Source organism: Acartia tonsa, chromosome 3, assembly GCF_053477335.1.
Source record: "Acartia tonsa isolate MP-2025a chromosome 3, ASM5347733v1, whole genome shotgun sequence".
Lineage (NCBI taxonomy): Eukaryota > Metazoa > Arthropoda > Copepoda > Calanoida > Acartiidae > Acartia > Acartia tonsa.
In genome coordinates, this window is record NC_137262.1 from 4860403 (window position 1) to 4873786 (window position 13384).

The 13384-nt window shown below is 32.9% G+C and overlaps 1 protein-coding gene across 2 annotated transcripts; it reads right to left on the bottom strand.

Moving 5' to 3' along the window:
• Positions 1-5235: 5235 nt before the first annotated feature.
• On the bottom strand, positions 5236-10521 carry LOC145313106 (methylcrotonoyl-CoA carboxylase subunit alpha, mitochondrial-like). 2 transcript variants are annotated; one of them, XM_080152369.1, is made up of 6 exons: positions 10393-10521; positions 10031-10161; positions 9007-9090; positions 8011-8082; positions 7545-7658; positions 7084-7184 (listed from the first exon to the last, which is right to left on the bottom strand). In XM_080152369.1, the coding sequence occupies exons 2-5, from the start codon at positions 10115-10117 to the stop codon at positions 7611-7613; spliced, it is 291 nt and encodes a 96-aa protein (XP_080008495.1). In that variant the 5' UTR covers positions 10118-10161; positions 10393-10521; the 3' UTR covers positions 7084-7184; positions 7545-7610. The 2 variants fall into 2 exon arrangements, with proteins under 2 accessions (XP_080008496.1, XP_080008495.1); XM_080152370.1 differs by lacking the exons at positions 9007-9090; positions 10031-10161; positions 10393-10521 and adding exons at positions 5236-5887; positions 6463-6633 and having other exon boundaries at positions 7023-7184; positions 8011-8045.
• Positions 10522-13384: the final 2863 nt, after the last annotated feature.

The window sequence follows — 13384 nt, forward strand, 5'->3', positions numbered from 1 at the left end:
ACAAATTTACTTATAATTTTGCTTCCACTCATATAAATTATATTCTGCTTATTTAGTTCTGACAAAATACAAGTGAAAATGTCCGTTTGTCTTACCGTTTCAGTGCTTTGCTTTTATGGATGTTGTCATCCTTGTTAAAAATATTTTTGGGAAAAGGTATTAATTCTAGGAGCTTTTTGTCTTAGTTAAATAGTTATAAACCTTTCCAGGACATATGAAAAGGATAACATTTTCTGTCCAGCGTGTAGCGAGATCCTTTGTTAGATGCAGAAACGCACACACTTAGACATACTTCACGTTACTTTTATATAGATCGAAAGAAAAACTCTTTAAGGTAAATAGAAAGATAATAGGTATTTCGTATCATGGGAATAAATGAAGTAGCGGGTTTCGTCGTATTTTCACTGTACACACCCTGCCTTAACCAAATAAAGGATAAACAAAAATTACCATGAAAACGGACAATGCAGCGTTCAAATAGGACCTAGTGCCAAGTATAATCCATTGAGAATGAAATCCTAGCTGTTCCTTCTTGGCAGATATTTCAGTTTTAAGATTTAAGGTGAAAATCATTAAATTTGCCTAATATACAAGGCAAATCTACCTTTAATACAGGGAGATAAGATACATTTTTTCTTTAAATCGCACTTATGAGGACACTTTTTAAATCAAATAATATCTTAGTCATGTAAAATCAATGAAGCAGTTGTGATTTGACTCGAATCTGGTTAACTTTTCTATGTGTTTTACCTGTTTTCTTAATAATCTCTAATATTAGGGCATAGAATTCTTTACACAATGTGTATTCACTTAGAATAGAGATGTCTAGAGAACACTCTGACAATCAGCCAATAGGATAACACTGGAAGAACAATCTGGCTATGTTTTTGGTAGAGATGTGTACAAATTTTGGCTCAAAAGAGCAAAAAGTTTTCATTTTGTTTGCATAATGAGTCAGCTATAAAAAGTTGCATATCTTAGGATAAAGCTTTGCTTGGTAAAATCATATCCTGTAAAAATGAATTCCCGCATATAATGTAAAATATAGACAAAGGATATATAATAATAAGTCAACTATGAATATTGTATTATTGTTGTATTTCTTAGATAAATAACTCAGATTATGGGTTCAGTTTGACAATCTAAATATACTATACTGTTTGGTACAAACCCCTCTTCCTAATCCTTGCTTATAGGGAAGCTTAGGATTTGGCAATATTTAGCATGAGATCTTCAGTAAACTTAATGTAACAGACCAAAAGTTCTTGGCTTATATTCATCAACCTTAAGGAGTTAATCTTCAAAATCTCTGATTGGTACCAAACAGTTAGAACAGGGAAATGGATTTTTGGATGTCTGAAGAACTAAGATAAGAAGAATCCTTCTCCTCCATCAATAGTTATAATCATATTCACACTCAGCACAAACCGTAGGTTCCACCAAGGCAGCAAGTTTTTATTAAGTATAAAGCTTTACAACAGCCTAAAGCAGAAGAGAAAATGAAAGGTGAAACATTAACTTGAAGGAAACCTCACAACAACAGAGTAGTAGACATACTTTAATTCTTAGTTAGCAAAGGTACATTTGGTACAATTAGAATTAGACTTCCATTTTATTAAACAAATTTAATTAAGAAAAGCTTCTAAAAGAAACTGATTAATTACAAATTATTACTATGCATTTTTGAAATACTTCAAAACACAATATTAAATCAATGAAGCCTGGATTATCATACAGACAAGGAATCAAATAACCTGTATTATCATATCTTAGACCAATAGATATAGTATATCTAGATGGTCAAACTGGACCCATAATCTGTCAAACTTGAAAAATTCTAACATACAAACACAAGTTTTTTTTGTTATGTACAGTCAAATCATATAATACAGCAATGAAATATTTCCACAAAATAATTTATAGAAAGCTAACTTTATCCAAAAGATTCAACTATTCATAGTTGACTTACTATATATGTTTTATCGTATGTTTCACATTATATAAGATAATACATTTTTACAAAATATGTTTTACCCCAGCAAAGCTTTGTCCTATAAAATGCTACTATTTATAGGTGACTCATTATGCAAACAGAATGAAAACATTTTGCCCTTTTGAGCCAAAATCTATACACATTTCTACCAATAGCATAGCCAGATTGTTCTTCCAGTATTATTCTATTGGCTGATTTACAGAGGGGGTCTCTAGATATCTCTATTCTAAGTGTATAAACATTGTGTAAAGAATTTTATGCCCTAATGTTTGAGATGATTAAGAAAACAAGTAAAACACATAGACAAGTTAACCAGATTCGAGTCAAATCACAACTGCTTCATTGATTTTACATGACTAAGAAATTATTTAATTTAAAAAGTGATCTCATTAGCGATTTATAGAAAAAAAGTATCTAATCTCCCTGTATTAAAGGTAGATTTGCCTTGCATATTAGGCAAATTTAGTGATTTTCACCTTAAATCTTAAAATTGAAATATCTGCCAAGAAGGAACAGCTAGGATTTCATTCTCAATGGATTCTACTTGGCAATAGGTCCTATTTGAACGCTGCATTGTCCGTTTTCATGGTAATTTTTGTTTATCCTTTATTTGGTTAAGGCAGGGTGTGTGTAGCTTGTCTCCTATTTCTAGCCCCTGCAGTTGCTTTAACCATTTACTTAACCAAACATGACCTATAATATTAATGGATTGAAATATTCTGTTCAAACATATTTTGGGACAGAAATAAACAATATTTTGATAGAGTTGCTACGCTTTCTAAATCTTACCTAACTACTATAGGAATCACCATGCAAAGTTTGAAATCGATAGGACAATTCTAACATGCCTAAATTAACGAAAAGAGCTATCTCTCTTTGACAGACTGACAGACGGACGGACCGACCCTAATTATAGAAAAGCTTCGCTTTTAAAAATAAGTTTATAGAACTTTAGATAGAATGATAGTTCTACTGTAACCCCTTCCCCTTATATTCAACCTAAAAAATAGACTGTGGGGCTTTCCTTATCCCCCTTGGACATTCTTATAGACATCATATGATTAATTCAGGGAGATTGGACTGGTACCAAAAGTTTTCGTCCATTGTCTTATCCTTTTAGATCCCAGACTATCAACATTTGTATATATCTAGCTTTGACATATAAATTAAACATAGAAGATAAACAAGCAAAGTTATATTATTGTGTCAGGGAGGGTGGGGACACTGAAAATCATATTATCAGTGTTGCGGAGCCTGGAGCTGTGGTGCCGCCATATTTTGCTGGAGCCGGAGCCGTAATTTTCATTAAAAAACGGCTCCGGCTCCGGACTAGATAAAGAAAGAGATTTATTATAAATTATAATTTGGTAACTCTGTTTTGTCATGTGCAAATGCACTTTTTAAGTTTTTCAAGTCCATTTTTATCAAAAATTAAACTTTTAAAACCTTCAAAAGTCAAAAATAGACGTGTGGAAAAAATATGTCGAGTTTTTCTTGATTTTAGATCGGAGCCGGAGCCGCCATCATCACAGACGGCTCCGCGGAGCCGGATCTGGAGCCGGAGCCGCACCAAAATCAACCGGCTCCGCAACGCTGCATATTAGTATCCAAAGTTTATAAACAATGTTATCTCATTCGTTGGCTCAAAAACCTAGGGTTAGTTTATTTAAACTAACAGTGTCAAAATTCATTAACCAATAATATTAATCTAAAGAAGGGTATTTTGGTTTTACATAATTGGGTTTGTACATCAATAAATAATCCATTGTCTTATCCCTTAAAATCCCTGATAGCTGTAGACACTTGTGTGTGTATTCTAAATTAATTAGATTATCATAATTGTATTTACATACATACCAACATGTTATGTCACAGTTTTAATTAATACTAGCGGCTACGCCTCTAGGGGCAATTGATGGGGGAGGGGGTTATTTTCAACGACCAAATCTTTGTTTTAAACTTTAAGAGGTGTTACCCTCCTCCAAAATAGTTATCTTGGGGTCTATGAAAAGCGACCATGTAAATAAGAACCATATCAGTTAAGCAGTTAGCGAGATCCTTTAATACAAACAAACAGACAGACAGAGATCATGTTACTTCTATATAAAGATAGCTCATTCAAGGATAGGACAATGGTATCATATATTGTCCGTTTGTCAGTCTGTCAGTCCGTAAAGCTAAGAAATGTGATTTTCTTAGCTCAAGAAAATCCCCCATTCCGTTTCTAAATGAAAGACGGACGGACAGACAAATTAAATTATAGAGTAGCTTCGCTACTAATAATGATGACTGCATCAATACTTATGCAATGTAACAAAATATTATTCATTTTGGTCTTAATTTGTAGGTTGCAAAATTCCTTTAATACAGGATACTTTGTATTGACGTACTAACGTTTTTATACGTAATTGTAGAGATCTAAATTGGCCCCTCAGGGCTAATAAAACTAGTTTTAGTCTTATCATTTTTAATTTTAATATTCGCGGGAAGCTGTCTATAATACAAGACCTCTGTCCCTGGTTATTAATAACCAACATGTCGTCTATGATGATCAGGAATTAATTAGAATAACAGAACAAATACAACCTTAATGTTATAATTCATCCATGGAGGGAGAGAATAATGGAAGATAAATAAATTATCCTCTCAAAACTTTTAAAACTAGTTTCTGTCTTTAAAAATTGTGGAATTTTACGATGAATAAACAATTATAGTTATTTCATTTTGTGTAAAAGATAATACAATAATAAACATTTAAGCTCAAGCTCATGTTCCGACATCCTTGTATTTTTTGTTAGATTTTGTTTCCAACTAGTTCTACAAAAGGTCTTCTTCAAATAACATAATTTTCAAACAATGAAAAATATGCAAGTTTATTTATTAATTATGTATTTATTCAAGAGTGAATTATTTTTGTTTTTTTAATTCCTAAGACTTCTAGTAATGGTCTATAGAGGTATATAATGTTCTTAAAAGAGAAATTTTTCAGCAATTGAACCAAACAAAAACAAGCAAACTTAACCGAATCCATAAATTGATTAGATGCTTTGCTTTATTGAGTCAGACGTTGTTACATTTTGGATAAAATGATCAAATAATAAGTTTAAGATTTATAAATCAATAATTGATTAGTTTGTAATAACATATGGGCTTTAAAAAATCATGACCAACTTGCAAAACCTGGTAAATTATCATTAGAATTTCTACAATTGAAATACATTGTGTTAATTAATTTATTGTTAGTAGCTACCCAGGACGGAATTAATACCATAAAAAAACCTAGTTTTTACCACTTTTATGGTAAAATTTTACCAGCCTATACGATTTAAAAGGTGGTAAAATTTTACCGTAATCGTGGTAAAAACACTTTTGGTGGTACTCTGTGACGCTTTTTACCAGCGATTTTTACCACAATTATCGGTAAAATTTTACCAGATTTCCGGTAAAATATTACCATTTTAGGACGCAAATTTATACCAGATTTTGACCAATTTTTACCACTTTTTTGGTAAAATTTACCGCAAATTTCTGGTAGATTTTACCGAAAAAGTGGTAAAACTGTTCAACACCTGGTAATATTTTTGCCCTAAACTGGTAAAATTTTACCAGAAATAGGGTAAATATGGTAAAAATTTACCAATAATTGTGGTAAAAACGGGTGGTAAAAATCACGAGAAAGTGGTAAAAAACGACCTTAATTATAGAAAAACATCGCTTGTAGGTATAAATCGCAAAAATAAAAAAAAATTGTTTTCATTTTTATCTTTATTGATTGAAACAACACTTAAACATATTTTTCTTGATTCTACTGCTCTGGCCGCGAAAACTGTTGCGCAACCTCCTGGATTTGCTGGGCACCGGCCCCATTCGACCTCGTATCATGTGATATTCAACCTGGAATAAAATTGCTCATTAGTTAATTAGATAATTACAGGGATATAAAGGGATAAGACAATGGCTGATAAATTGATCTTCATCTCTAATGATGATACACATCGTTACCCCTTCTGTAGATTACAATAAGTGATTGAAATGTTAGGACACTCAACTTAATGAACCAACCAATAAAAAATCAATAAAAGTACCCAAGGTTGTTAGGCCAAAGAATAAGAAAATGTTATTTGAAAACTTTGGGGGCTAGTGTAATTTACAGCCCAATGTCCCATCCCTCCCTACTAAATATCTAATCTATAATACAAAGTAGAACGATGTCTGTCCGTCCGTCCGTCCCAAAGATAAAGCCTATACTCGCTGTTTACGCAAATGTGTCAGAACTTCCCCCCCCCCTTACTCTCACACCTAAATTTTTTCTTTTGAAAGCAAAAATAAAAGTGTGTAGGTTCGACTCCCCCTCTCCCCCCTCATTCATTTCCTACAGGCATCTTGACACGTGGCAAAAAAATCAACAAACTTATCTAACTAAACATCTTTGAAAACGCAGAATGAGAAAAAATAAAGGGAAAGCTTACCTGGAAAACATAATCAGTAACAACATCCGTGGCTAACAAGAACAGGATAGTACTCGGCTTTACTGATTATATGCTTCACGTGGCGTATGGAGCCTTCTTTAAGAAGTTGAGCACAGATTTTAGCAAGGCAGCCCGCTGGGGTAGGCAGTGAAAACCAGGCTTGGGTACATCCTAAATAGAGATAGGTTGTTAGAAGATTTTAGCAAGGCAGTAAGAATGTTTGGAACTTTATACAAATGTCTAACTACGTTTTAAATCAACCATCTCTCTCCATAGGCATTAATCAAGTATAATTTCCCAGGGATATAAAGGGATAAGACAATGGCCGATAAATTGATATACATCCCCAATGATGATACACAAAATTGCCCCTTCTGAAGATTACAATTAGTGGTAGAAACGTTTTAGCAATCAACATAATGAAGCAACCAATTAAAATTAAATAAAAGTCTCAAAGGTTGTTAAGCAAACGAATAAGGAAACGTTATTATAACACTTTGGGGACTAGTGAAATAAAAAGCCCATGCGTTCCTGATAATTTCCCCTGGAACAAAACTGACCTGAACTTCTACGTGTCTGGGGTCAACAACAAACTTCTCCAGGAGCATAACTTCGTCACCAAAGGACTTCATCGGCTCGCGCTTGGCAGACTCCAGCTGGGCCTCGAACTCGCCAGCGGTCATGGCAATCCTCATACCCTTGCCACCCCCTCCGCGGACAACCTATGACAATATCAAATAACAGTTTTCCACAGGTAGAAAAATAAAAACAATATAAAATTTAGCAGCTACTCTACAATAAGGTATGCCGTCACTCCGTCTGACTGTACTATATATCATTACACAATGGTAGAAAAATATAACACTACATTTCTTTACATACATATATATAATTTATATAACTTACATATTCCTTTTTTTTTTAACATTGATTCCCAGAATTATACCTAAGGTATAATGTTATAATCGAGCCTTGAAGTTGAAATATATTATGTCATTGTCCATATTAAACATCCTGTTTTATATTTATATTATTTACTATTTTATTGCGGTACATGTGGACATACTTGTCCTTGTTCCCACCTTGATCATAACAGGGAACCCGATCTTGTCTGCCTCCGCCTTCAAGGTGTCCAGGCTCTGGTCCTCTCAGTGGTAACCGTGGATTACAGGTACGTTAGCGGCTTCCATGATCATCTAAAAAACAGGTTAAATATTAGAAAAATTGTAACGACAGACTTCTTTTAAATACACAGTTGCTTTTCCTAGAGCCTACTTGTGTTTCGTCTTAAAAGAGGATGGTTGGAGGGTTTTTACCAATGAAAATTTTCGAGGTCATTTTTCCAAGAAGCGGTGTCATACCCCCCCCCCCCCCCCCCCGCCAAAAAAACAGCATAAACATTCCCTGAAAATTATGGAAGACCAGAAGATTGAGATCGTACAGGACAAATGAACAGACATCCTGTTACTCCGGTATAGTATAGAGTGTTATTTCTTTCTACTTGAAATCAACCAAAATAAGTTCCTGAGTAGCTACTCTATCATTTACCTTAGATGTAGACTTGATACCCATATCTCTAATGGCAGTGGACGGTGGACCAACAAATATAACTCCTTTCTCCTGATAAAAAAAAAAATTTAAATTAAAAGGTAGGTATCATTCTTATTAATATAATATTACATTCTTGAAATTAACCAGAAAAAAACGTAAGCAGTACAGTGGCGTGCACAGGGTTTTTACGGGAAGGGATGTAATCTTAGAGGTTTTTAAAAAACGGGGGGGGGGGAATCTACATAATTTTAATTTTAAGGGGTGTGTTGTCAACCCCATTCCTCACACTAATGACCGTGGACAAGATAATGAACGAAATATACATATATAAATCCCCAAATATATTGAACAAAACAACACCTTAGATTAGTTCAGACACTGCTAGTTTGAATGAACCAATCAAGATTTAAAGTTGTGAGCTAACGTGCTTATAAAACTTTGGGTACCAGTATAACTTCCAGTCTAATATCCACTCCCTCCCTGCAGTCAAATGGAAAATATTACCTGTCCAGGGATATAAAATACACGTGGATATTATTAATGACATATCATGGAAATTAGGTTCCTAACATGGACTTCATATATTGGTCAGTTCGTTTACCCAGAAGGAGGTAAGGGGGTGTTGTAAGGGAGGAATAAGGGTGTATCTTTATTTTAGCCCGCTGTGAGTACCGCTTTATTAGAGTACATGAAAAACTGGTGTAACATCCAGGTAATAATATATCCATTTACCCAAGAATCTTAAGGGATAAGACAATGGTCGACAAATTGATGTACTGTACATGTACAACCCCATTGATGATACACAAAATTACCCCTTACATAGATTACCTTTTGTGGTTGATACGTTTGGACACTCAACTTAATGTACCAACCAATCAGAGATCACTTAATCCCCAAAGTTGTTAAGCCAACGAATAAGAATACGTTATTATAAAAGTTTGGGGACACGTGTAGTTAACAGCCCATTGTCCCCTCCCTCCCTGCATTTACCTGGCAAAGATTAGCAAACTCGACATTCTCGGAGAGAAATCCATAGCCAGGATGTACAGCATCGGAGCCGGTTTCCGCCGCAACCTAAGATAATACAGTGTATGGTCAATAGTAACTAAGCCCCTAGAGGCCTCTAGGGGCACTTGAGTTAGTGGTGAGTTGAAATAGATCCCAACATTTTTTTATTTTAGTTTCAATAGAAAAAGTAAAAAATCCATCTTAAGGCTTAAATATGATCAGAAAATAGAATAAAACCAACTCAGGACCTATGTGATGCCTACCTAAAATAGAGAACCCAATCGGATCAGTAGTTATTTAGAAAAAAAGTCTTACTGCTTTATATAATAGGATGATGCATATAAGAGTTATTCTAAATCTTAATAGGTAGATTCTTCCAAGTTTCAATTTAAATTATCAATCACACCATTAAGCAAAAAACAACACCCATTTTTTTGCAATGTGAAAGGTGTGGGGAGGGGGGGGGGGCTGGGAAAGAGCCGACCCACTACTTTGAATTTTAATTTTTCAAAGTTTTTAAAAAATAAAATTTTTGGGGTAATTTTTCTTAGGCCTATAAAAAAATCCATGTATAAATTAAAACCTTTCCGAGACATACAATAAGCTTCAATGTAGAGGAGAGACGTGTACGTACGCTAGATATTTCGCTACAAACGAAGACAAACAAACATCCTGTTACTTTTATTTAAGGATTATTTTAATCAATCAATTCTTGTAATGTCCATCTAAAACTAATACCTAACAGTATAATGTCAGAGATATAAAGGGATAAGACAAAACAATGGTCGATAAATTGATGTAAATCCTCAATGATGATTAACAAAATTACCCCTTGGATTAATATTAGTGGTTGAAACGTTCGAACACTCAACCTATTGAGCTAACCAATCAAAATTCACTAAAGTCCTGATGTCGAAAGTTGTAAACCAACGAAAATGTAAACGTAATTATAAAACTTTTGGCACTAGTTTAATAAACAGTATCTCCTCTCTCTGGTATAATATACCTTTAAAATAGTATCTCCCCTGAGATAGCTCTGTTGTGAGGCAGCTGGACCAATTCTAACAGGTTCGTCCGCCATGGCTACATGCATAGAGTTTCTGTCGCTGTCACTGTAAACTGCCACAGTTTTAATACCTATAATAAATTTTGACTAAAACACAATAAAATGTAGGTAACAAAGGAAGGGTTGGGGCGGAGGTGCCACTTTATATAGGAAACAAATAAAAATCGTCGGAAAAAGCCGTTTTTTAAGCAAACAAAAGCGCGTTTTGCTCTATCTGTGAGATATTATGAATAAGATAATGTTAAGATTTGATATTAAGATGAGAAAAATTTACGTTCACAGTCCCTTTAAAGACACAATACCTGTAATAATAATACCCTGGCCTTTCTCATTATAAGCCTAGGCAGAGCCATGCTGGTGAGTGATGCTAGCCCAAGCGTGGACCGTGGTGAACTGTACTTCTAACGCCAATACCTAATTACAGGGTTACGAAAGTTAATAAATTGATGTTTTTTTTTTTAATGTTAATATTAAATGTAATATAGTTTTGTAATGACATATAAAATATATATTCGATAGAATATAAAAAAATATAGTGCATTCAATATTAAAAAAAAATATTTAAATATATATATAGTTGTTAACCATATAGAATCTATTTCCGGCCGGGTTCTTAAAAGATATTGCCGCGTTTTTTCGACATTTTTTACGCTATGAATAACAAGCGCGACATTCGCGAAATCTAAAAGAGTATACAATGATTTATTTAATTATTTCGCTTTTGATGGTACGGCCTTCATAGAAAAAAAAAGATTATCTTCAATCCATTTTTGCTGCATATTAATTAATGCATCTTTTTAGAGCTGTGTTAGACATTAGAAAAATTGCTAAAAAAATAATTTAAAATTCAGTATTTTTATGTTATATACTCTGTTTGAAATTCTATCGTCAACGTTCAATCAATTAATGTCTAAAAAACGCCGAAAAAATGTGGCATTCATCTTTTAAAAACCCATCTCGGTGGTATTTCCGGTTGGCAAAGACAACATAAATATAGAAATCATGAAACATTGTTGTTCCACAATTTTGCCACATTTTTAAACATCTTGCTTAAAAAAAATCTTCCAAACAAATTGTAAATTCTACAAATTTAAATATTTAGAGAAAATTGAGTAGTAATTTACTTCTTGATTCAAAATATTTGATTAAATTGAATCAAAACTAATAATTATTTTTGGCACTCTATATTCAAATAATCATAAGCAATTATCAATAGTGCGCATGCGTGCACAGAGGTGCCATAAATTTCAAAACTTAAAAATATAAGTTTTGTAGCGAAATTACTCTATAATTCGAAATCTCTGTCTTTCTTTTAGAAACATTCAGGGGAATATACGAAAGCTTATATTTATATTAAAGATGAAAAATCGATAAATTCAAATGCACACGGCACATCTGCGTAAACACACAGACCTGGATTTTTTTTCTTTTAATTTTAATTCGTATGAAGCTAGCTCAAATAAGTAAATATTAAATTTGATATATTTTTGACGATGCGGGAGGATGTTTTAAAAGAAATGATGAAATAATTTTCAAGGTTTTAAAAAAAAGTTAGCTTCTTTTATGCGAAAAAATTCAATAAAAAGTAAAAATTTTTACCAAAAAGTTGGTCAAATTTTACCAAGTTTTTTTTTTTGGCAAAGTCCAAAAATTTGGACTTAGCCTAAAAATTTACCTTGTCAATTTTTACCAAAAAGTTGGTCAAATTTTACCAAGTTTTTTTTTTTGGCAAAGTCCAAAAATCTGGACTTAGCCTAAAAATTTACCTTGTCAATTTTTACCAAAAAGTTGGTCAAATTTTACAAAGTTTTTTTTTTGGCAGAGTCCAAAAATTTGGACTTAGCCTAAAAATTTACCTTGTCAATTTTTACCAAAAAGTTGGTCAAATTTTACCAAGTTCATTTTTTTTGGCAAAGTCCAAAAATCTGGACTTAGCCTAAAAAAATACCTTGTCAAATTTTACCAACTTTTTGGTAAAAATTGACCAAATTGCATTTTTGTCTAAGTCCGAAAATTCGGACTTAACCTGAAAAATAGAGTTGTAAAATTGACCACATTTTTGGTAAAACTTCCAAAAGTGGTAAAATTAAAAAAAAAAAAAAAAATTTAAATTTAGGCTTCATTGTATAGAAGTCATTATTTTAAAGTACTACAACTGATTATGAAGAGCTGTTTTGTATTTAAAACACAAAAAACGGGTTTTTTTGTTTCGTCAAATTTTACAAAAAAAATGGTAAAATTTGACTAATTTTTTGGCTAAAATTTTTGCTGGTAAAATTTACCACGAAACTGGTATATTTTACCAGGTTGACCAGCTTTACCACTTTTCTGGTAAAACGACCTTTTTTTCTGGTATTTCGTAGAACCTGGGTATAAACTTATCTATATCTAACTGTGTCTGTCCATCCGTCCGTCCGTCAGTCTGTAACGAGGAAATGAGATTTACTCAGCTACTAATCAAGTAAAACCTCTGATTTTTTAGCCCTTTACTGATAAATAGATTATTAAAGAAGATAATTTGTTAAATCGTTTTTTTCTGAATTTCTTATTATTAACAGTTCAGTGAATTTTATTCATTTTTTGACTGTTAAGAATATTTCACTTATGCATACTTTATTTTTAAACTTGTTCAATGTTTGAAAATTATATGTTTGAAAGAGACTTTTATGTTATTATGTAGAGGTGGTTGGGAACGAACTCTTACAAAAACTGCAAGGATGTCAGAAAATAAAGTGAGAAGAATTGTTTACAGTTTTCCACATTTCATTTTAGTTTTAAATAGAAAAACTGTTTTAATTTATTCTCGGGGCGATTTTTTGGGGCGAAGGGTGGAGGTATTTTGCTCTCCAATTAGTTATAAACTTTCTCTGGACCTATAAGAATCTGTAAAGGAGAACCAAGTCGGTCCAGTGGTTAGCGAGATCTTAGGCTACAGACAGAAGCACTTACTGCAACCTCCTTTTTATTTTTATTTAAGGACTTGTGGCAACTCTTCGAGAGGCCTCTAGGAGCAATTGAGGAAGGGAGGGTCGACCTTCTTATTTAAATTTTGTTTTAAAAGACGAGACTAAAGCCTTATCCAAATATCCTGTGTTGAAGACGACATTATACGTTTGAGACATAGTTTTTCTCTACTTATTATTTCCCCTATAACTCAAAACCACTAAGAATGTCTTCTAAAATAACAGTTATGAATTTAAGGATGTAGTTTATGTTTAAAAATATTTTTTCTCATAATTTCAGAGTTCTAAGTACTACAAAAAGGATTGGTTAAATATGGTAAAAAGGGGAAAT

Excerpts from the sequence above, each read along its gene's own strand:
- LOC145313106 (XM_080152369.1), bottom strand. The coding sequence starts at position 10,117 with ATGCATGTAGCCATGGCGGACGAACCTGTTAGAATTGGTCCAGCTGCC. Across the intron at positions 9,091-10,030 it reads GGGGAGATACTATTTTAAAG|GTTGCGGCGGAAACCGGCTC; the intron begins GTATATTATACC and ends GTATTATCTTAG. Across the intron at positions 7,659-8,010 it reads GTATCAAGTCTACATCTAAG|ATGATCATGGAAGCCGCTAA; the intron begins GTAAATGATAGA and ends CCTGTTTTTTAG.